This window comes from Crinia signifera, chromosome 1, assembly GCF_055691185.1.
Source record: "Crinia signifera chromosome 1, ASM5569118v1, whole genome shotgun sequence".
Lineage (NCBI taxonomy): Eukaryota > Metazoa > Chordata > Amphibia > Anura > Myobatrachidae > Crinia > Crinia signifera.
The window spans coordinates 372253935-372276473 of NC_139217.1; the positions used below are offsets into that span (position 1 = coordinate 372253935).

Here is a 22539-nt window from a genome sequence, read left to right on the forward strand (position 1 = left end):
ACCTGTTGGAAGAATGAATATGGTGAAGTCAGTCCTGAAATATTATACGTATAAATATATGGTTAAAATATATTTATGGTGTGTACACACGGTACAATTTACCATTCGATTTTTACTATATAGGCCAAATCGAATCGGCATCGAACATGTTTTTAACCTTTCGATCCCAATTCGATGCCGATGCGCACTCCCATTCAGCTGAAATGCAATAGCAAAATAGACAGCGCAGCAATGACTATATAGTACAGATCTGTACTATATAGTCAAATTTGAATGCATGCGTTTTGGCTTGCACATGCACATAGATCCAGCTCGAATAGCAAGGCTATCGCACCATGCGTACACACAATTAGACCACCTTGTCTTTGGAATTTGGAGACATTCCAACGCACTCCATTTTAATCAAAATAGGTAAGAGGGAGGGTATAGAGATACATAGATATACACAAACAAAACCAACCAAATCAAGGTGCCACATTTTTGCCTCTAGTATGGTCTTGTGAACTTACCATAAGGATCTTTTCCTACTCAACAAGTAATTTTCAAATATGATTCCACCAATGGTTCTTCCCTTCCCAACTCCTGCACCATCACCAATTAAGAATCCAGCCCTCTCCCCATTAGGAAGGTAGGTTTCATGTTGCTAGAATAAGATCACATTGTCAGTCACATGCAAACAAAAGAATACAACATAGAAGTTTATCTTGTAGCATTTACAAAAATACTACATGCATTGAACAAACATTTCAAATGGGATCATTTTTATGCTGAGGACATGCTGGAATGAACATTTCAGATGGGATCTTTTATACAAATAATATACTTAAAGGATAAATCTTAACTACATTGTAAAACTGAAAACCAACCTGTGCAGCATAAGTGACTGCTTCTAATTGCAAAGCCGACAGCCAGCCATTGTCAATGGTCTCTTCAGGGATAGAGGTCTGAAACCAAACATCTGGAGGGGTCACACTGGACAAGGAGCTGGTTTCTACCACAGGATCAGGATGCCGCAGCCCAACTTTAACTAATGAGATAATGACGCATTGAATATGCAAATTCCAGCAGAATTTAATTAGAAATTCTACAATTATTTCTCAGAGGTTAGCAAAATTATATTCTTACCTAGTCCTAAAACATCTTTCAATAAAATTTAAAATTGCGCACCTATCCAGTATAGTGGGAACTAAAGCATAAGCCTTTTTAACTTAGTCTCCCTGGCTGTCATACCATGGCGCTTCTCCCCCCATTGAATTATTGTCTCTGATTCTCATACTCTATTTAAACTTGATACTTGGTCTCATCAAACCTGAATAAATGTGATTATAGGCACGGCATATAATAGGTTTTCGATATGAATGATGCTTATTTTGTACCTGTACGATTGTTGCCGTTTCCCTCTTCCCCTCCCTACCCTTTTTCTACTTCTGTCCTTCCCATCCCTCCTTCCAATAGTAGTTTAGCCCATACAAACGGCCCTTGGCACAAAAAAGTTTGCCACCCCTGCCATAGAGGGTATATGGCATTTTAAAAACCAGAGGAGCTTGCAACTTCCAATCACAAGTTTTGTTTACATACGTTTTATTGGCATATATTCAGCATAAGTCTCTGCATGGCCCATTTCTTCTTCATCCTCCTCCTCTGGTTCATCCTCCTCTTTCACTTTCTGTAAGAATTACAAAATATTATTTGAAATACTTTAAAATAATGGTACTTGTTTCCTAGCACAGCCACAACGATCATGATCGTGGGCATCGTGAGGAAAAATCGGGGGCATCGCAAGCACTAAAAAAATCGGGTGCGATGGTCGCGACGCCCGCGATTTCCCCATAGGGAACAATGTTAAATGCCTCAATTTAGCCGCGATGCCCCCGATTTTCCATAGGAAACAATGTGAAATGGGTCAATTTACCCAAATCATCATAGGGAACAATGTTAAATGGGCCATGAACCCCCCAAAACACCCCTGAGCAGTGAAATGTCCCCCAAAAGTATTTTACGCCACCCCACGATGAACGCGAACCCGAAGCGTGGCGAGCGCAGCGGTACGCGTCCTCCGACCTTTTCATACCCCCACTATCCACGTCGGCGTGGAGTTGAGAATAGAATAGTGTGGCGAGCGCAGCGAGCCACCGAGCCCGAAGCGTGGCGAGCCCCGCGAGGGTACGCGGATACCTGTGAAGCCCGCGAAGGGACGCGTTTACCGGTGAAGGTATCCGCGTCCCCTCGCCACGCTTCGGGCTCGCCACACTATTCTATTCTCAACTCCACGCCGACGTGGATAGTGGGGGTATGAAAAGGTTGGAGGACGCGTACCGCCGCCCCTCGAGGGCTCGCTGCGCTCGCCACGCTTCGGGTTCGCGTTGATCGTGGGGTGGCGTAAACTACTTTTGGGGGGACATTTTCTGTTCTGGGTTTTTTTGGGGGCTTTCTGGCCCATTTACCATTGTTCCCTATGATGATTTGGTGAAATTGAGGTATTTAACATTGTTCCCTATGAGAAATCGGGGGCATCGCGGGTACATTGAGCCATTTAACATTGTTTCCTATGGGGAAATCGTGGGCATCGCGTCTGGACCATTTAAGCCTTTTTTAGCCGCATACGACGCGACCGACGCGATTTTGACTTTTTTCTATGCATTTCAATGGGAAAATCGGGGGCATCGCGTCGGTCGCGTCGTATACCACTAAAAATGACACCCGATGCCCGCGATTGTGGCCGTGCTAGGAAACAAGTACCAAAATAATAAATTTTATGTTAGAAAATGCCACAAAAAAACCCCCCAGAAATCTTAGAAAAGAGATGTCCCACATCTAGAGTCACTATTCCCAAGCAGATTCCTTAAAATTTTCTGCTAAAGAAATAAAAAAAGGTCAGCCCAAGGGGGTGCTGGAACCAATGCCGTCAACAGGTCGCTTGCTCCGTACACCTCACCACCCATGCAAATACTAGCACAGGGAAAATACACAGCGTTCTAAAATAGATTTTTCAGTTTCCTATCTGACCTGGCTTGAAGAAACGTACACAATGCTCACTGAGGAGAAGCAGAACCTCACAGATGAAAATAAATAAATAAATAAATAAAATGTATACTAATACGAGTAGACTAATTCACAGACCCCTGTATAAGGAGAAGTGTAGACTGACACTTGTGATATGGCTGTGCTTCAGCTTGCTGTTCAGGAAGGGATGGATCTGGCCCTCCTCCGGCATGTCCGACAAACTGGCCAGCATCCAATGAAGCAAAAAAGAATCCCTCCGCACATAGAAGTTGCCATATTGAAACAACTGTTTTCGCTCTCACCTAGGTATGAAAGTCAACAAATTCAAAATGGTGCAGCGCAAAATGCCTTGACTATTCACCATATTTAAATGGTTGCTCAAGGTTTTAACACATGGTCAGAGCAGGCTGCAGTGCCCAAGGCCATGCATTTATCATGTTATAGGATTATGGTTTAACTGTGCATATTAATATGTTCAGGCGTTGTGCCGAGTAAAGTTAAACCATAACCATAGAACATGATAAATTAACATGAAACTGTACACACTTACTGAGCGTTAGGGAGGGATCGCTGTCCATCCTGGTGACACAGCGATCCCTCCCTTACGCTCAGTAAGGGCAGTATTCAATGAGAAAATTCTCCGTGTTTTATGGAGAATTTTTGCTTTTTTCGCCTTGGACGGAGCATTTTGCTCTCCAAAAGCGAGCAACCCTATTCAATGTAAAATAATCTCCGTCTTTCTAAGTGATTTTCTCCGTGTCTCTCCGTGTAGCAATTCTCCATCCTTTGATGGGGAGCTGGAATGTGAACTTTTAAACTAAAAGGTTTTTTCTTTTAATTTTGGTGTCAAAAAAAAAAAAATAATCAGGATTTTTTTTCTGTGAAGGGGCATGTTATTTTTATTCATGTGCTTATAGCACATAAATATTATATTTAATTTAAAAAATATATTTTTTTTAATTTTTTTTTTTTTTTACACAGTGCAGCCAGCAGGGGGCCGGAGCGCTCGAGCCGCTCATTAGATATTCATATATTCACTGCACCCAATCGTTAATATGCACGATCGGGTGCACTGAATACTGGGTCCCCCGCTGGCTATAGAGGGGGGAAGCCTGTGCTGCCTGGGTCCTGGGGAGCCCCCCTCCCCACCACATTCCTCTGGAGCAGCCAGGGAGACTTTAATCTCTCTGGCTGCTTCCGTCCCCCGGCTTCCTGAAAGCTCCCTGCCGCGGATGCTCGTCCGCTGCAGGGGTTAAGACACGCCGCGAGTGGCGGCAAGCATCAGCCACATTGAATAGTGGATAAAGTGCTGTGACGGAGAATCTCCAAACATGGAGAATCTCCGCAAAAACACGGAGAGTGCATGGAGAGCGAAATAAAACGCTCTCCATGCACGGAGAATTTTCTCATTGAATACTGCCCTAAGTGTGTACAGTTTCATGTTAATTTATCATGTTATATGGTTATGGTTTAACTGTGCATATTAATATGTTCAGGCGTTGTGCTGAGTAATGTATCCTAGTGTGCTTTAGAAGTTGAACTGAGGAATGCAGAAGGGAGGAGCCTGCCTCTCAAAAATTTTAGCATAGGTGCCTGGCTCATGTGGACCCTCCTACCAAGGTCAAGTTGTGTCACCAGGATGGACTCTGAGAAAGGGATTCAAATGGTAAGTTTTGACAAAAATCCCTTTTCTCTTTCGTCCATCCTGGTGACACAGCTTGACCTTGGGATGTTCAAGAGCCGGTCCTTTGGGAGGGTACGCTCAGGTTTGCAGTTCTCATCACTGCTCGCCCAAATGAAGAGTCCTGCGACGCAAACTCATGGAACCTGTAAAATTTGGTAACGGTATGAACAGAGGATCAGGTAGCGGCCCTGCATAACTGCTCCGCTGTAGGCCTGTGATGCACAGCCCGAGAGGAAGCAACCGACCTTGTGGTATGGGCATTAATCCTTTAGGGAACCGATCTGCAAACTTTATTGTAGGCAAAAGCAATAACGGACAGTAACCATCTAGTGATGGCCAGCTTAGAAGCTGGGCAGCCTCTCTTATGTGCATCATAAAGTACAAATAACAAATCCGTTTTGCAAAAATCCTTCACCCTGTCTACATAAATGCGCGAACCAAGTCCAATTTCTTAAGTTTGTCCCTATTTATTGCCTCCTCCATAGGACAGAAAACGGGAAGTATGATCTCCTGGTTCAAATGAAAATTTTGACACCTTCGGCAAAAATGTTGGTACCGTCCCCTAAATGGCCCTGTCTTTATGAAACACAAGAAACGTAACCTTACAAAATAAAGAGAGGTGATTGCCATAAGAAAAGCCAGTTTCCAAGAAAGAATTTTAGGTCAACCGACCGTAAGGGCTCAAAAAGGGGGTTTCTGAAGAACAGACAGCACAAGTGATTGATCCCACGGTGCTACCGGCTGTCTGTACAGACGTTTCAGATGTATAAACTACCTGGAGAAAAGTCTGAAACTCTGGCAACAAATCCACTCTTTAGAAAAAAGATACACAAGGCAGACAACTGTACTTTCAAAGATTGAAGGCTCAAACCCATGGAAAAGCCATCTTGAATAAAATCCAGAAGCCTACTCACTTTAAATCTCAAGGAGTAAACCCTCTATCACACCAATCGATATAGGTTTTCCAAACTCTATGATAATATGCTGCAGATACAGGCTTGCGAGCATTGGGCATGGTTGGAATAACTGAATCAGATAGACCATTCTCCTTCAACAAAGCGGTCTCAAAAGCCGGGCTGTCAAATGGAGACTGTCTTGGTGTAGGAACGGACCTGGTCTGAGTAGATCCGGGCGTTGAGGAAGACGCCACAAAGCTGTTGACAATCTCGGAATATCCGAAAACCAAGACCTTCTGGGCCAATCTGGAGAAATCATGATCATTCCCGACCGTGGCAACCTCACCCTTTTGAGGACCCGAGCGATCATGGGAAAGGATTGGACAACATATGCAAGGTCGAAACACCACGGGACCGTCATGGCATCCACCGCCCACGCCCTCTGATCCCTGGTCTGGAAGCAGAACTTGGGCACTTGACAATTGTGTCTGGACGCCATCAAATCCACTTCTGGGAGCCCCCAAAGGGATACAATCTCCTGGAACACCTCCGGGTGCAAGGCCCATTCTCCCTCATGCAGATCCGATCTGCTGAGAAAGTCCGCTTCCATATTCCGGATCCCCAGGATGATTACAGCCAACAAGACTGGAACATTCAATTCCGCCCATTGAAAAATTTGAGATACCTCTTTCATCACCATACTGCCACGAGTGCCTCCCTGATGGTTGAGGTATGCCACGGCTGTGGCATTGTCCATCTGTATCCGAATAGGAGACCCCTTTCTGAAGCTCTTGCGCCTGCTGAAGTGTTCTCCAGACTGCCCAAAGCTCCAAAATATTGATCGGAAAAGCAGATTCCTCTCTGGTCCACAACCCCTGCAACCGGTGATGCAGTGCAACAGCTCCCCAACCCCTGAGACTGGCATCGGTTGTCACCACCAACTAATCCCAGGTTTGAAGAGAGCGACCCAGCTTTAGAGTCTCCAGATCAGTCCACCAGCTCAGCGAATCCCTTGCTTCCTGAGACAGGATCAGATTTTCCCGTTTCATGGTCTTAGGATTTCCTGACCAAGTGGAGAGGATGTTCCATTGGAAAATCCTTGAATGAAACCTCGCATACTGTAGGGTTTCGAAAGTGGCTACCATTTTGCTCAGAAGCTTCATACACTTCCAAACCGATGGATTTGGTGACTTCAGTATGGCAAGTACCATTAACCGAATATCTCTGGCCTTTGATTTTGGAAGGAATACTCGATGTAGATGTGTCCAGAACCACCCCCAGAAACTGCATTCTCTGAGTGGGAACCAAGTGAGACTTTGGAAGATTTAAAATCAACCCATGGTCTCATAGAAATTTTGATGCTACCGTCAGATTTTCCTGCAATTGGTCCGCTGCTATAGCAGTCATTACTTTCATGAATACTCTCGGAAACATAGCCAGCCCAAACGGGAGGGCCTGGAACTGTAGATGAATGTCGCTTATGGTAAAACACAGCAAAGAGTGATGTTCTGCTCAAATAGGCACGTGCAGATATGCATCTTGAATATCCACCAAAGCTAAAAATTCCTCTGGTTCCATGCTTAGGAGAACCATCCTTAGAGATTCCATTTTGAAGTGATCCACCCATAGATGGAGGTTCAACGCCTTCAGGTTCAGAATAGGTCTGAAAGACCCGTCTGATTTGGGGACCAAGAAAAGGATGGAATAAAAACATTTCTTAATGTCTTCCCGTGGAACCGGGATCACCACACGCTTCTCTAGGAGTGACGTCGTCGCCCCTAAAAGGGCTTTCCGTAAGCGAGCTTTCCCTGGTAATGGAGTATGTAGAAATCTCTTTGGAGGAGCTCCTCTGAGATTGATTCTGTAACGCTTGAAAACCCCTTCCTGAACCCAAGCATCCTGAGTGGAGAGTACCCAAGAGTCCCGATAATGCAGTAGGCGACCCCCCACTCTGCTCCCAGAACGGGGAGCCTCCAATCAGTCATGCGGAGGGCTTCTCCTCACTTTTGGAGGATTGTTTCTTTGCAAAGGCGCCAAAACAGGTTCTGGGTGCCCTGCCTTTGGTGGCGTAAGCAAACGTACTACTACTACTAGGGGAATTTGCCTCTGCCAGATTGTCCTCTATTGGCCGCACCACCTCGAAAGGAGGAACGAACACCAAACTTGGATATTGTATTCTTTGTAGCAGGAGTGGGAAGAAAAGTACTCCCACCCACAGTGCACAGATTCACAAGCAGGACATAAATCCCCGTGGTCCATCTGTTCAGAAGTTAATTTTACCCTGCAAAACTTGCAGTCTATAAACAAGGCAGACGCTCCCTCCCCCACCAAAGCAGTGTTACACCTTTCTGTCATGATAAACACATAGTGGAAAATGGCAGGCATCTGTACAGAACAATGTATCAGTGTACTTATCTGTCTGCTGTAATGGACTCAGCTGTCTCCAGGGGAAGCGCTGCACAGAAGAAACTAACTCGTGTGGGAAGAGACCAAGTCTCCGCTTCAGCACGGAGGGAAGCCTTTTTAGCGCCATCCCCTCATAGCCGCTCCCATCAAGTGTTTACTCTCCCTTCCAGTGACTCCTCAGAAGAGGATCACTTGGAAGCACCCAGCAGTGCTGGGCTCCTGTAACAAGCATTAATTCCATAATGGATTTCTGCCTATAAACCCACAAAATGGCAGCGCCATTGCAGGGGTCCGTCTCCCAAGATCCCCCTAAACGGAGACCCCCTTCAAGGGGGCCAAAGCGCTGTGCAGAGGGACCAGACAGAATCTCTCCGCACACAGAGAGCTGACAGGATGTGATTCTGTCAGCCTCTGCTGAGCTATCAGTGTGAAGAAACTTCCCCTGGAAGTTTCACACTGCACCTGCCACTAACTAGGTATAGGTAACTATGTATAATATTAATTAAAAAATAAATAAATAAAAAACCAGAGCTACTCTAAAAGAATGGATGCAGCCCACTCCGGTGGGCACCTAATACAAACTGAGGAATGCTGGGATCTCAAAAATGTTCGCATAGGTGCCCGACTCCTGTGGACCCTCCTACATCACAAGGTCAAGCTGTGTCACCAGGATGGACGAAAGAGAAAAAAAATGCCTGCATTATTTTGAATGATCATGGACTCAGCTTACAAAAAAGGTACAAAGACCATGTCAGCCACTGTAGTTTTGTTGTTTAATATAGCAGTTTGGTTCTCATGATAAAAGGTGTCTGTCTACTCAAATAAAACCTAAGGCACCAATGGACATTTCTTAATAAAGAATTAAATAAGTGAATTTGAACAGTAAGATATACCACATGTTATTCAGGAAAAGATGCACAAGCAGATGTGAGATATAGATTAGATAGATAGGCGATTAAAAGTGTTAATTTAAGCATAACGAACAACTTAATCTAAAAATCTAATTTGACTTACATTCGTTGGAGAAAAACTTCTCATTTTAATATCATCATTAATCCATATTCTTGTCACTTCCTTATTAGAAATATCTTTCTTTGTACCGTTCAGTAGATCAGCTAGAAATATAACAAATTAATAAAACATTAGATCTGAAGCATAGATAAGTGTAGAGTAAGACACAAGTCCATATACCTTTGCAAGTTTACCAATGGGTACAATTAAAACAGGATTTTTGTGCTTATTAGTAAAAAAAAAAAAAAAAAACACTGCTGGGGTGTAGTCAGAGGAGCGTGGAGCCTCGCATCTTAAAACTGAATATGTTTGAAAAATTGCCAGTCCCTTACTATAGCCAACCACACCCAGTTGCATTGTAACCAAGCCCAAACAGAGAGGAGGAAGACAACAGAACAGAGCAAGTAGGGTGTTCAGAGTCCCCTTGGAATTGAGGAAATAGATTTTACTAGTATAGGTTGGGTATCCCTTATCCGGATGTCTGAAAACAGAAATATTCAACCTGCAAGTACAAAAATACTATTTCCACCTTAATCCAATGGGGCACCTTGGAGTTACACTGGGGACATACAAAAAGCAGTCCTCACAGGAGGTATTGCACTGTAACTGCAAAGATAGTGTGGCGAACCCCGCGTATTACTTCACGTGTATTCCACGTCCCCACGCGGTGCTCGCCACGCTATCTAAAAATCAACTCCACGCCGACATGGAAAGTGGGGGTATGAAAAGGTCGGAAGACGCGTACTGCCACCCCCTGCACTTGCCACGCTTCAGGTTGGCGTTGATAGTGGGGTGGCGTTAACAATGGTCGGCCATTTAACATAGTAATCACCCTTCAGGGTGGGTGGACAATCAAAAATCGGGTCTGGGGGGCATTTAACATAGGAATCAGGCATCTGGGTGCCTGTACAATTAAAAAATCGGGTCAAATCGCGTCGCATGCGATATGATTGTATGCGATGCAACGTGATTTTTAACATGCGATGAAAAAAACCGGGCACCCAGATAATACACAAGTACCGCTAATATAATAACCACTGAGCTACCAACTGCTTCAAAGCCAGCAAAACTAATCTTATGGGTATCAAAAATGACAAAAACAAGTCACCCGTCTCTAGTAAAGAAGTAGTCCAGGCCACAAACACTGAAATGTTCACACTATAACAGAGGAAGAAACCAAACTAAAATTGGTTAATCTATGTAAAACTTACAAAGTACATTAAGGAAAAATAAAGACTTGGTATGCAGCTCTACCTGGTCATCATGGAAGATCAGATAGAACTTTGTGTCTTGTCGTTCTCCTTGACAGACACCTGGTGGAGGCTACTGCAAGCACGTCATCTTGACTGAGTCTACTGGTTCTCATAAAACAGTGTAAAAATCCCTAGACAAAGATTCAAGTCCCAAAGAGCAATGGGAGCGGAAAAATAAGAAAGGGGAAAAAAAAAAAAAAAAAGTGTACATTTTACTGACACTGTAGGCTAAATGTAATAACCTCTGAGTTGGGTGGCCGTACAGGAACGTGGAGGTAAAATCAATTCCAAGGCATAGTTTGGCCTTGTAAATGGCTACCCCTTTGAAAAACGGAGGTTATCACATTTGGCCACTAGGCTGTGTGCTCCAACAGTTTTGGAAAATCCCAAACATTAAGCAGCTTTGTTTATTTATTTTAATTCCGCGCCATATTGAATTTGCATACGTCCCCTTAAAAAGGAGGATGAAGGTCACCAGAATAAATCACAGGAAATATGGGCAGATTATCAAGAATGCATACACGTTGCATGACCGATCTTTTATATGATATTTTCTGTCAAGCCCAACTAACCAGATAATCAAAGCATAGAATAACTTGCCATTTTATAAACCACTTTATTAGTGTTTGACCAAAGGGCTCATCTCTACACAATCCACCCAAAAGAACTCTGTTCATCAGATTACCAACAAATGGGCACAATAACTGAATAGGGAGTAGCTTGCTTAAGTTTGGATTTAGCAGTATGCCCTCTTAACAGGTTATTAGCCGAGTGTTAGGTTATTCAAATATATTCAGATTAAAAAGACACACTCCATTTACCACTGACTTTAACCCCAGTGTAAATCTAGTGTCCCCAGTGGGTGAAGGAGAAAAAGCTCTTCTGGGTAATAAATGTATCCTTTACGGATTTTTTTTTTTTTTTTTTTAATTATGTGCAACAGGCGTAAATGCATGTAGATACATAAAATTCACATATTACTTCTTTCAAACTTAATACACATGTGGCAGACAGGTACCAAATGTAGAACAATCATATGTAGCCCAATAGTTTCTGTGTTTCAGCATACAGCAATAAAATAAAACAGAAGCAGAATAAAATGTGGGAATATTCTGCTTTGCCATACGCCCTTTTGCAGCAGAATTAGGTATAGGAAGGCCCACTCAAACCTATTTACTTTAGCCACTTTGAAGAAGAAAGTGAATAAAAATTGCCACAGAGAACACCAGAACAGTCATGTGACTAGAAAGTTGATTGCACAACGTGAAACCCCAATACCAAAAAATTCCCTTACCTGATGTGGTGGCACTTACCACCTTTGGAGAAAATATTACAATTTCTGAAACAAATATGATATATTTGGGAAGGTAGCAGAAATACTTTGATCGATCATTTAAACATAATATCCGTGACTGGAGAGCTTAAAGTTATTACTCTTGAATATATAAATCTCCTCAGTTAACAACATAAATCATGTATTAGTCATCAATTCAACAGAAGCAAACTCATTTCTGATAAAACTATTGAATGAAGACATTGTCAGTAAGTTTAAAAGCCGATTACAAACAGTTACAACCACTCTGCTGATTGGGTCAATGATCCAGATCAGAGCAATGTGCCCCCAGCTTGACCCCCTGTCACCCCCTCACAAACCCATACATACAGTAGTAAGGGCATTACTGGACAAAACCATGTGCACTGCAAGTGGGGCAAATGTAATATAAGCAGATAGTTAGATTTGGGTGACTTATGCTGTTTCTGTGCAGGGTAAACACTGGTTGCTTTATTTTTACACTGCAATTTAGATTTCAGTTAGAACATACCCCACCCAAATCTAAATGTCTCTGTAATACCCCTTTTACACCAAAATCCCTGGTCAGACCCTGGTCTTTGAACTCGGGAGTTTCCATGGTTGGACCCAGCTTCATACCCCATTTGTGACCCAGGTCTGCGCCGTTTACACTGAACCTGGGTCAGCCCTGCTTTTCCCTATGGATGACATTAAAAAATGTCCATTTTAGGACTGATAAACTGCCATCCAACCTTCCCTCAATGATTTAAAATAAAAAATTAAGACATGACTAGTTAGTATTGAAAAATGTTGGTTTGTTTATTTTGTAAAATATTTTATATAAAAGTGCAGCATCACCCATGTGCTCTCCCCAGCCCCTTCCCCTGCAGCAGCAGACCGAATCTCCCATGTGCTCCCCCCAGCCCCCCCAAATAATATAAATTATACTGCATTCAATTATCTAATTATTTCTGTGTGCACTGCCCGTATCCTTCCTGGCTGCTGTCTTTTGCCACTGCAGCGCACTGTGGAAAGGCGTCCAGCACTTCTGGTATCTTTTCAGCACTACCCGGATGTCCCAACCTGGGTTGGGACCATTTACACCGCCCACGACCCCGATCCAACCAGTGTTCAACCCTGGTCAGGCCCCTTTTACACCAACGTTGACCTGGGTCCAACCATGGTTATACCTTGGTGTAAAAGGGGTATAAGTTACATTTGCCCCACATGCAGTGCAACATGATTGTGTCCATTAGAGAAAAAAAATGCTCTCTGAATCATGCCCTAAAACAGCTGAGTGCACCTGGACTTATAGGTAATCGGGAGGTTGGCCCACAAACATTAAACAGTACACAATAAGCAACCTAATGATACCATCCACTGCAGGAGCTTTCAAGAAAGTTTATAGGCTAATACTGTACAGGGAAAACGGGATGACAGTTTTAAAAAGGTGGCAACGTTGAATGGACACAAGATATAGATTTTGCTTAAGCTACAAACACACTGGGCGATTTTGCCCAGCGTATATGGACAGTGATGAAAGCGGTCATCGCTGGGGGGAAAGCCGCTCTGGCCCTTATTTAGATCTGATCACAGTACAAATTTGTTCTCAAAATGGGGAAACCATGTGCACTGCAGGTGGCGCAGATGTAACATGTATAGAGAGAGATTTGTGTGAGTTATTTTGTTTCTGTGCAGAGTAAATACTGGCTGCATTATTTTTACACTGCAATTTAGATTTCAGGTTCAACACACCCCACCCAGATTTAGCTCCCTGCACGTTACATCTGCCCCACCTGCAGTACACATGATTTTGCCCATTTTGAGAACAAATTTGTACTGCGATCAGTTCTGAATAAGGGTCTCAGTGCTATGCAAATCCATCAATCTGCTGGGAATACAAGCAGATGAATGGCTTTCCTGGGGATGATGCAGGAGCACACATCGCTGGGCCGTATACACTGGGTGGCTTCGAGCTGAAAGCCGCTCAAAACACCAAGTTTGATTGTCTTTCAGCTCAAAACCGTCCAGTGTGTATGAGCCTTTAGAAATAAAAATTGATCTGTATCTGCAGAACACAGGCATATTTGACAAATTAAGCCATTCAATACATACTTGCAGCAGTAGCAACTGGCTGTGCGATGTTCGGCGGTGGTTTTAACTTCATTAACTTATTTAAACTGCTGTTCTTGAGCAGATCTTTTAGCTGAATTTGTTCTTTTGCCGGGACAGCAGACACAGTGGTTTTAACTAATGGTGCGGTGGTGGATGGTCTTGTTGTAGCAGTGGTCTGGAGAAACTTTGTTACTGTGATAGTTTGGCGAGTGGTAGTAACAGGAGGCGTTTTTGTCATCACTATTGTATTACCAAGTGTTGGCAACTGGTTAATTTGATTCAGCACAAATGTTGTAGTGGATGGAGGCTGCAAAGAAAATACCAAAACATTATTTTACAACCTTTAAAAGTTGCTTAACTTCTATAATTATCTATATATGACAATTACAGTTAAGGTGCGTACACACGGGGGCGATTTTGTCCAAAATCGTGGGAAATATGGTCGCTGAGCGACCATATTGCCCGCAATGGGAGTGTGCACCGGCGATATATCGCTGGGTGCGCGCTCCCATTTTTGCCCCTGTGGTGATCGCTGGTCGCAGGAACATGCTCCTGCGACCAACTGATTACCACTGCCGGGCTCCCCCGGGCAGTTTCTTTCTCATCAGCGACCATCTCTGGTCGCTGATGAACAGGAGAAACTAAGCAATATATTGCTTAGCCATATATTGCTCAGCAATATATCTCCCCCCTGTGTACACAGCATTAGAGATTTTCTTTTTGTGCTCAAACCTCTATGGTACAACAAGGGTTAGCTTAAACAGATTTGTTTAGTATTAATGCAAGGTTTCAAAGGATATTACTTATTTTATACAAAGTTTAAAAAATAAATTTGATATACACACAAGTCAGAGGTTAATAAATTCTGTATCGGATTTAAACTGTATTTTAGTTATGTCTGGACAGATCAAGTGAACCCATACATTAAGAAAATCTCTGCCTTGCATTTATGGTATGACCATCAGTAATCCCATTACAGTGGTGGAACAAGGAGTCACTGGTTGCCTTGCCCTGATCTGAAATAGAGAGATCCATGTAAAATGGATCTGTATTACAATGTACTTCACAGAGAATGTATTTACCAGTTAATGAACACACTTGAATGCATAGACAGATACAATTTTGTAGCACCCATTCTGCAAAAGTATAATGAAAGTGAGTATATTCTGCCATGGTTTAATACAGGCTATTCTAACATGGCATTTTAAAAGTCTGGTAAGATAAGCCTTTCTTCTTTAGTATGTTCCTATTAAGCAGATAATGCTCCTTACCCTGACATTTAATAGTGCTGGGGACACAGACACTGGTTCATGCTTCACAGAAACTGATGCTTCACTTTCTTTACTTCCTCCTAATACACTGATTGGCACAGCCTAGCAGAAGAACAGAAAAACCATATAATACACAATAAGCACATATATGGAAGCCTGTTACAAGATATGTACTTAAACTTCTGCGCAGCCTTTTTAAATACTATATTGGGACGTATTACCTACAAAAAAAATAAACAAACAATGGCAGTCATTTAAATCCCCAGCCTGGGTGTCCAGTGTACACTGTGCGGCATCTATTATAAACGGACTTGCCTGCACAGTCTATGTGGCGGGCAGTTAGTGTCACCGTGCATCGCTATCGCCCGCAGTGTACACATGGGGCAATTCTGGATAGCCTTTTAGGCAATTTTAACTATCTAGTAGAAATCGCCTGGCTGAATCGCCATATGTGCACACAGCTTAAGGTCGCTGGATCAGTTCCCACCTTGGGAAGGATGCGATGTGGTGCATGTCCTGAGGGCTGCCAAACTCAGTAGTTTATATTTTTTTTTAAAGGGGCAGTCGTTCAAAAGACAAAACCATGTCCGTGCTCCAGGATCAGTGACAAGTGGGGAGTTTGACTGGGCGGTACACCTGTCAAACTGCAATGCAGGTATCCTAAAGTGAGCTCAGGGAGACCTGAAACATCCCATGGAGCAGAAGAGCAAGAAATACAAAAGCCATGCATTGCAAAGGACTACTCCTCTATAAAAGCCAACATCTGAAGTAGTCTGGCATCCCACTTGGCCGCCAGACTCACAGCCCATTACAAGGCTTTGTGTGGAGTTGGTATATTCTACAAGCAATTGTGGTGGGAACTTTCATTTTCTCCCACAATTCAAATGAACATATTGGTATGTTACCTGTATTTGGACAGCTAATAAGCTTCAGCATGTACATACATGTGGAAGGGTATACAGATTGTTATGCTGGCCACACATCAGACCAACTTTTTGTTCAACCATCCAACTAGTGGGTTGGATGGAATAAAAACCTGGTACTGTATAGGAGCAAATGTAATTTGTAATCAAGTCATTTGTTTACCAATTCGGAAAATGGACAACTGTCACTCAGACAATGTACTGTAGTTGGACCTATTTGATTTAAACAATTTCACTGAATGTTTTTGTCCATTTTCCTGGCATTACTTACTGGCATTTGCCCCCCATACAGGACCAGATTTTCAATAAAACCAACCAACTAGTTGGCTGGTTGGAGGAAAGTTGGTCTGATGTGTGGCCAGCATAAGCCTCACTGGGACAGGAACTGATATGGATGACCTAATGATCTCTGTACAATGCTGCAGAAAGTTTCCACATCACAAATAAATCACAATGGGGTATATTCAATTCAAAGTGATGTTAATAGCACTGGACTTTATTCAATTGGCTGCGATATTAAGAACGACAAGAGGATTTCTTCTTGCACCCCTCCTGCGGTATGATTCCAGATTTGACTATACTAGTGCCTTTAATTAAGCCCAGCGCAAACAAAATTGTGGCAGGCATTTAATTCAGAGAATGCCGGCTCTCATCATTGAGTACTGCACCATGGAAAACAAATGGGTATAGTCACTAGGTCAACCCTATTTAGATCGACGTGTATTGGGTCGACCACTGAAGGTTGACAGGGCTTAGGTTGAAACCCGAAATCGGTTAACATAGCTAAGGTCGACAGGGTTGGAAGGTCGACAAAAGCATTAGGTCAACAATGGCAAGGTCGACATGTTTTTCCAGTTTTCTTTGAGCCGACAGGTGGCATTTCATGCCCTCCCATCTACCAGGGAGAATAGTGTGCCGAGCATGGCGAGGCAATGTGTCCTAAGCGAGCCATGCAAGGGGACACAGTACATGTAGATGGTGTTCAAGTCGACATTCGGGATGAAAACATGAAAAGCTTATGTCGACCTTGCCATTGTGGACCTAATGCTTGTGTCAACCTTCCAACTTAGCCATATCCACCTAAGTCCTGTTAACCTTCAGTGGAGGACCCAGAGCATGTCAACCTAAATAGGGTTGACTGATAGCCAACAAATGAGTTCACCGTCACCAGCCACTTAATCTCTTGCTCCATAACAGCCACTATCAAGCGGTATAGAATGGTTATGCCGAGCTCATGCAGAAAAATAAATTCCATTAAATAACTAGCTAAAGCAAATTGGGAACTCTAAACACAACACACTGGTAAATAATTTAGTTTAAACTCAGGGGTTCTCAACTCCAGTCCTCAAGTATCCGGAAAAAAAAATTCCCGTTGTGTGGATTGCTTTAATCATGCTTAGCTTGCTGGGTCAATAATTATTCCACAGATATAAATCCTTAAAAAAGGACCTGGTGGAAAGCTTGAGGGTTGAGAACCATTGGTTTAACTTATGGAATGCCTTCAAAGACTGCCATGCTTTAACTTGCCATTTCACTGCTTAAAATACTCAGGAAATATTTTGCCTAAAATGGATCGAAGTAAAACCGTGACTTTTTAACACTGGTGACTAATGGCCTCATGTGTGAAGCAAACGTAAGAGTCTCTGCCACTTTAAAGGTAAAAAGTAGATATTCTCTATCTTTTGAGAAGTACCATCTAAGCATGCACCAAGAAGTCATTAGTTAACCATACTCCTACAACCTTTATCGCTTTTTCAATACCGAATACGGAGGGCTACTAAATATTGCTGCATATAACAAGGTCATCTTTTGCCATGTCATGTGATAACACAGAAAGGGAGGAGAGAGAAAAACACAAATAAAAGACTGCCAAAAGCCTAATTACAATGGTTAAAGTAACAATACCATGAAAATGAGTCTATTAATGATTTTTTTCACACTGCCATTTTGTTGACAAAACTTTTTTTTTTCTTTTCTGGCATGAGAAAAAAAAACCAACAAATTTCACCTATCAAACAAGTCATTTCAGATAATACTTTTAAACCGAAAGGTACTTTAAAACACTAAAAGAGGGTTGCTACATAATCCAAAGAGTAAGAAATAATAAAAAACAAGTTAAGGTAAACATTGTAATAATTGAATAGCATCTTAAAAAAAAAAATACTCATGCAAGTTAAGTTTCTTTTCCAGAAATAACATACATCTAGTTCTAAAGGTGCCCGTATGGAGCATATTACTCCGTGTATGGGCACCTTCAAAGTTTAAATCTGCTTTAACTGTGGACTTCATTCGCTGTAATTGTTCTTTTATTTAAGGGTAACTGCTTTCATACACTGGGGGGAATTCAATTAGAAGCAAGGGAGTGTAGCTCCCGGGATGAGTGGCTGTAGTTATTTAATCATGCTGTAAATCATAGAGAATTTTTATTTGTACCCTCCTGAGATGCGAGCATAAATAAGCACTTAACAGTGCCTCGGGGTTAGTCGCTGCATCACCCCGAGCAGTAGCAGCATTGTATCCAGCACTTATGTCAGAAAATGCTGCTTACTGCATCTATGCACCCAGCTAAGGCATGGTCAACTGCATCTACTGGCTTAAGTGCCAGATGCAAAGCAGTCAATTGAATAGATCTGGGCAATCACTTGGGGTGCTAAATCACTTTGCTTCAATGACAACCCCCAAAAACTCTGCTGCTTGCAAAAAAAAACATATATATCCTTCAACTTGGTTTGCCAACTAGAATCTGTGGGAGAAGCAGTAGGAAGACAGTTTTTAAGTCCTATAAAAACAAGTAATACATTTGTGCTCAAGATACCATGAGTTGTCCTAAATCCCTTAAAGAGCCATATACTAGAAAGAACAGAATATAATAAACATGTTTTGAACAATAATCTTAATCGTGCTTTTAAAAATGTAGAATAACTGATATCTTCTTACTTGCTGGTTGACTGGGACCGGCCCTGGAGCAATGACACCTATATCCAAGGAATCGCCATCAAAAAGATCATTGGGGCTGATGCCACACTCACTCAGAGCAGCAAGCAACAAATCTTGCCCTGGATCCATCATCTTTAAACATAGAACAAACAACATTTAAATGTTTAGTTTCATCAGCTTTGGAACAGGTGCTATAAAACTGTAAAAAAGTAAAGGCTGGTCACCTTTCTTACAATAGCTGTCAGTTATATGAGTAGAGTTCATTGTGAAGGAAATCAAAGAAATTAGCCATTTTTAAGTCAAGAAAAGTTTTTCCAAGTAAAGCTAAATTTGCAACTGCCACAGCAGGGGGGCATCGGATCTCACTCTACATCACTGCAAATAAGTCATATAAGATAGAACTTCACAAACTTATGATATTGAACTTTACATTATAACTATGTTTAGCATATCATATTGCTTAAAAGGAAGCCACAGAATCAAGCAAGCATTTACATTATTATTACTACATTTTATTTATAAGGTGCCAGAAGTAGTTTTAATGGTGCCCACACACGCACCAATCCCGGCGGTGCGATGCTATGCGATGGGGTGCGCGCTCCCGCGGCACCTCATCGTACAGTACAAAAAGTATGTGCTGCACATACTTTTTGTACTAGCTTTTTATCGCATAGCATTGCATCGCATGCACATCGCATGCACAAGGCATACGATGCAATGCTATGTGTGCTAGTTAAGCACAGAACGCACGCCGGGATCGATGCTTCTGTGGGCACCTTAAGGCCCACACGTTAGAACAATACAGGGTACACAGAACTAAACATAACAGCAACTGAAGAACTAAAAAAAAAAAAGAGCACCACAATTCTCAGTACACAATACATCTGAGATGTAGGGAAGCAGAGTAGTTGTCCAAATGCTACCAGGGCAGGTTATCATTGGTAGAGATGAATGATTACAAGGGAGAAGAGATGCAGGTATAGATGGTAGGGGAGCTGTAACTGAAATTCAAGAAGAGGGCTGTGAGAACAGGAAGGAAGACGGCCCTGCTCCAAGGAGCTTACAGTTTAGACTACAGGGAGGGAGCGACAGACAGTTTGACACAAGGTGCAGGCAAGGTGTAAGCATGGCAGGGATGACCAGGTCTTGGTACTAGGTTATGCAGGAGAGTACACTTTGGTGAACATTTGGGATTTCAATGAACATTTGAAGCATCGAAGGGTCTTGGAGAGTATAATAAAGAGGAAATTCATTCCAGTGAAAGGGGGCAGAGTGGACAAAATCTTGGATATGTGCATGGGATGCAGTGACCAGGGTAGAAGAGAGGCGATAGTCATTGTCCGACAGGTGAGCGTGCGTGTAGTGAAGTTAAGGTGGCCATACACACGCAGATTTATCTGCAGATCTGTCTGGTTGGAATAAAAACCTGGTTATGGATGAGAGCAAATGACAGTTGACCATTTGCTTGGATATGCTGGAAAACTGACAAACTGTCACTCATCCATAACCATGTTTTTTTTCCAACCAGCCAGATCTGCAGATATATCTTACTAGTGTATGGACACCTTAAGGCTTGAGATGTAGGAAGGGGCTTGTATGCGAGGTTGAGGAGTTTGAAGATAATTATGTAGGGGTATGGAAGCCAGTGTATTTTCTTAATGGAGCTGGTCAGAAGTGAAGTGGCAGGAGAAGAAGATAAGTCTGGTTTCAGACAGACTGGAGGGGAGCAAGCTGGTGGCACAGGAGGTCCGTGAGGAGACTATTGCAGTTGTTGTATCATGAGATGACCAGTGAGTGAACAAGTTAAGTTGCACTCTGGGAGAGAAACTGCCTGATGCAAGCAATGTTGCCTAGCTAAAACTGACAGGAGCGACGAGCAAAGGAGAGGTGTAAGTCAAGAGTGACACACAGGCAGCAGACCTGAGGACCGCTGTCTGGGTGTCACTTTAGGGGAAGAGTCAAAATCGAAGCCAGAAGGAGAAATGCCAAATAAGCCATGCAGGCTTCTATTCAAACATATTACACACAATTTTCTGAAGAGGGCATTACTACTAATAACTGACCTGGTAATTTATGTCAAAAAATTGATTCTGAAAAATCTGAAACATACTATACCATTCTATTTTCTTTTATGAAACAGTCCAAGTAAAAAATAAGTCCTGTGCTATAACGGCCACACAAAAGGCATACTGCACTGTAACAAAATACTCACAGCAAGATAGTACTTTATACCAAAAGCACTTTGGCCCCATGAGCTAATAATTATATTTTATAAAAAGACTGCAATTTGCATAATACTATTGATAATTATCAAAGTGCAGTCACTATATATCATTAAACTACGTGAATGCATTATATGTCAGTCTGCAAGAGACAACAACTCGATTATTTTGCAGAGGAGGCTAAGAATTGTACACCAAGTAAAGAGAACGTGGGGTGTCATGTAGTGTATAGAATAAGCCTCCATGGGCCACCCCTGGCCATTGTGAGCAGTTAAACACGTGTTAGCCATACCTCATGCTGCTGCAGACGAGCATTACTAACTAGTAGGGATCATATGAAAGTCAGAGACAGCAGTAGGTGCACCTTTGCTCATACCCAAAGTAGAGGTCAGCAGTACAGAATCACCCCAACTCTCCAGCCTCACTCTTACCACGTGTTACCAACATAAACTTCCGGGTTGGGCCAGAATGACTAATCCAATGTCCAGGGAGGAGAGATCCCGGTACTGAGCGGACAGTGATTGCCGACCCGGGGATCACACCCAAATCCCGAATGCGGAACTGCCACTGTGCACGCATAGCGGATCTCCCACCGTGCTCAGAAGGAGAGGAGACCAGCTGCGGGGGGCACCTGGAGCTTGGACGTACTGCTAGCCGGGCACCAGTGATAGGGAGTCGATGTAATAGCGACAGAGTACTACATACATACACGGTTGGTGGATATGTATGACGCACATATGCGGCTCCTGGGGACGTGGCTGGGAAGGGTGAGCTTTACCCGGTACCATTAGGGCCTGTCGGGGCCTCTGCGATCTCATCACCAGCCCGGCATAAATAACCCTCCCCTTCTCCTCCTCCATGGTTACCTTCCTCCCCACCCACCAGCGGAGCATCTCGCCGCCCTCTTCGATCACTCACCGTGCTGCTCCCGGCGCCGGGCTCCCTCACTCGCTGCCGTAGCACGGAACTGCCGCTGTTACTCCGAGCCGCCGCTTTCTACCTCACAGCCGCCATCTTTACCGGGGAAACACTACAGCGCAGCACCACGTGACCAGCGCAGACCGAGGCCTCTCCACACGCCCCCAGCCAGCCTGCTCCCCGCGGTATTCGGCCGGCCTTCTCTCTCCCAGACTCTTCCCTGTGGCCCGGGCGTCACCAGGCGGCAGCTCCGCGATTATTTTAATTTTCATTATTAATATTTTGATAGGTTTGATGAGGCAGAAGGCGGTTGGAAGTCACGTGACCAAGTCCCTCCTTCTTGGAAGTGACGTTGGTGGGCGGTTAGGGGAGGGGTCTTGGTGTCAGAAGGATGCCATATTGAGAAGGTCAAGTGGTTAGATATTGTTGTTTTGTGGGCTAGGTGACTGGAAGTACGATGAGTACGTCAGTCTCGCGTTAGTATGCTAAGTGAGTGACACAGGCTGCTGCAGGGTATACTGTATGTTAGCTATGGGACGTCAAAAGAAAACATGTTACAATGTATAGTTTTATAAAATTGAGACTGATGGTAATTAAATGTTTCTGTTT

General features: G+C 43.2%; 1 protein-coding gene across 5 annotated transcripts in view; it reads right to left on the reverse strand.

The window, feature by feature from the left end:
- The window catches only part of SBNO1 (strawberry notch homolog 1), a 62517-nt gene extending 40251 nt beyond the window's left edge, over positions 1 to 22266 (reverse strand). Inside the window, exons 1-10 of one of the 5 annotated variants that reach the window (XM_083151277.1) lie at positions 21931 to 22266; positions 18791 to 18922; positions 14931 to 15032; positions 13660 to 13966; positions 11548 to 11592; positions 9004 to 9104; positions 1579 to 1666; positions 867 to 1027; positions 510 to 643; positions 1 to 2 (exon numbers count right to left, since the gene is read on the reverse strand). The exon at positions 1 to 2 is cut by the window's left edge and continues 89 nt beyond it. In XM_083151277.1, coding sequence (XP_083007403.1) covers positions 1 to 2; positions 510 to 643; positions 867 to 1027; positions 1579 to 1666; positions 9004 to 9104; positions 11548 to 11592; positions 13660 to 13966; positions 14931 to 15032; positions 18791 to 18922 — 1072 coding nt within the window. In that variant the 5' untranslated portion in view covers positions 21931 to 22266. Of the gene's footprint in view, positions 3 to 509; positions 644 to 866; positions 1028 to 1578; positions 1667 to 9003; positions 9105 to 11547; positions 11593 to 13659; positions 13967 to 14930; positions 15033 to 18790; positions 18923 to 21443; positions 21463 to 21721; positions 21829 to 21930 lie in introns of those variants that run through there. The other 4 variants (XM_083151278.1, XM_083151279.1, XM_083151282.1 and 1 more) reach the window with 4 other exon arrangements.
- Between the last annotated feature and the right edge of the window lie 273 nt (positions 22267 to 22539).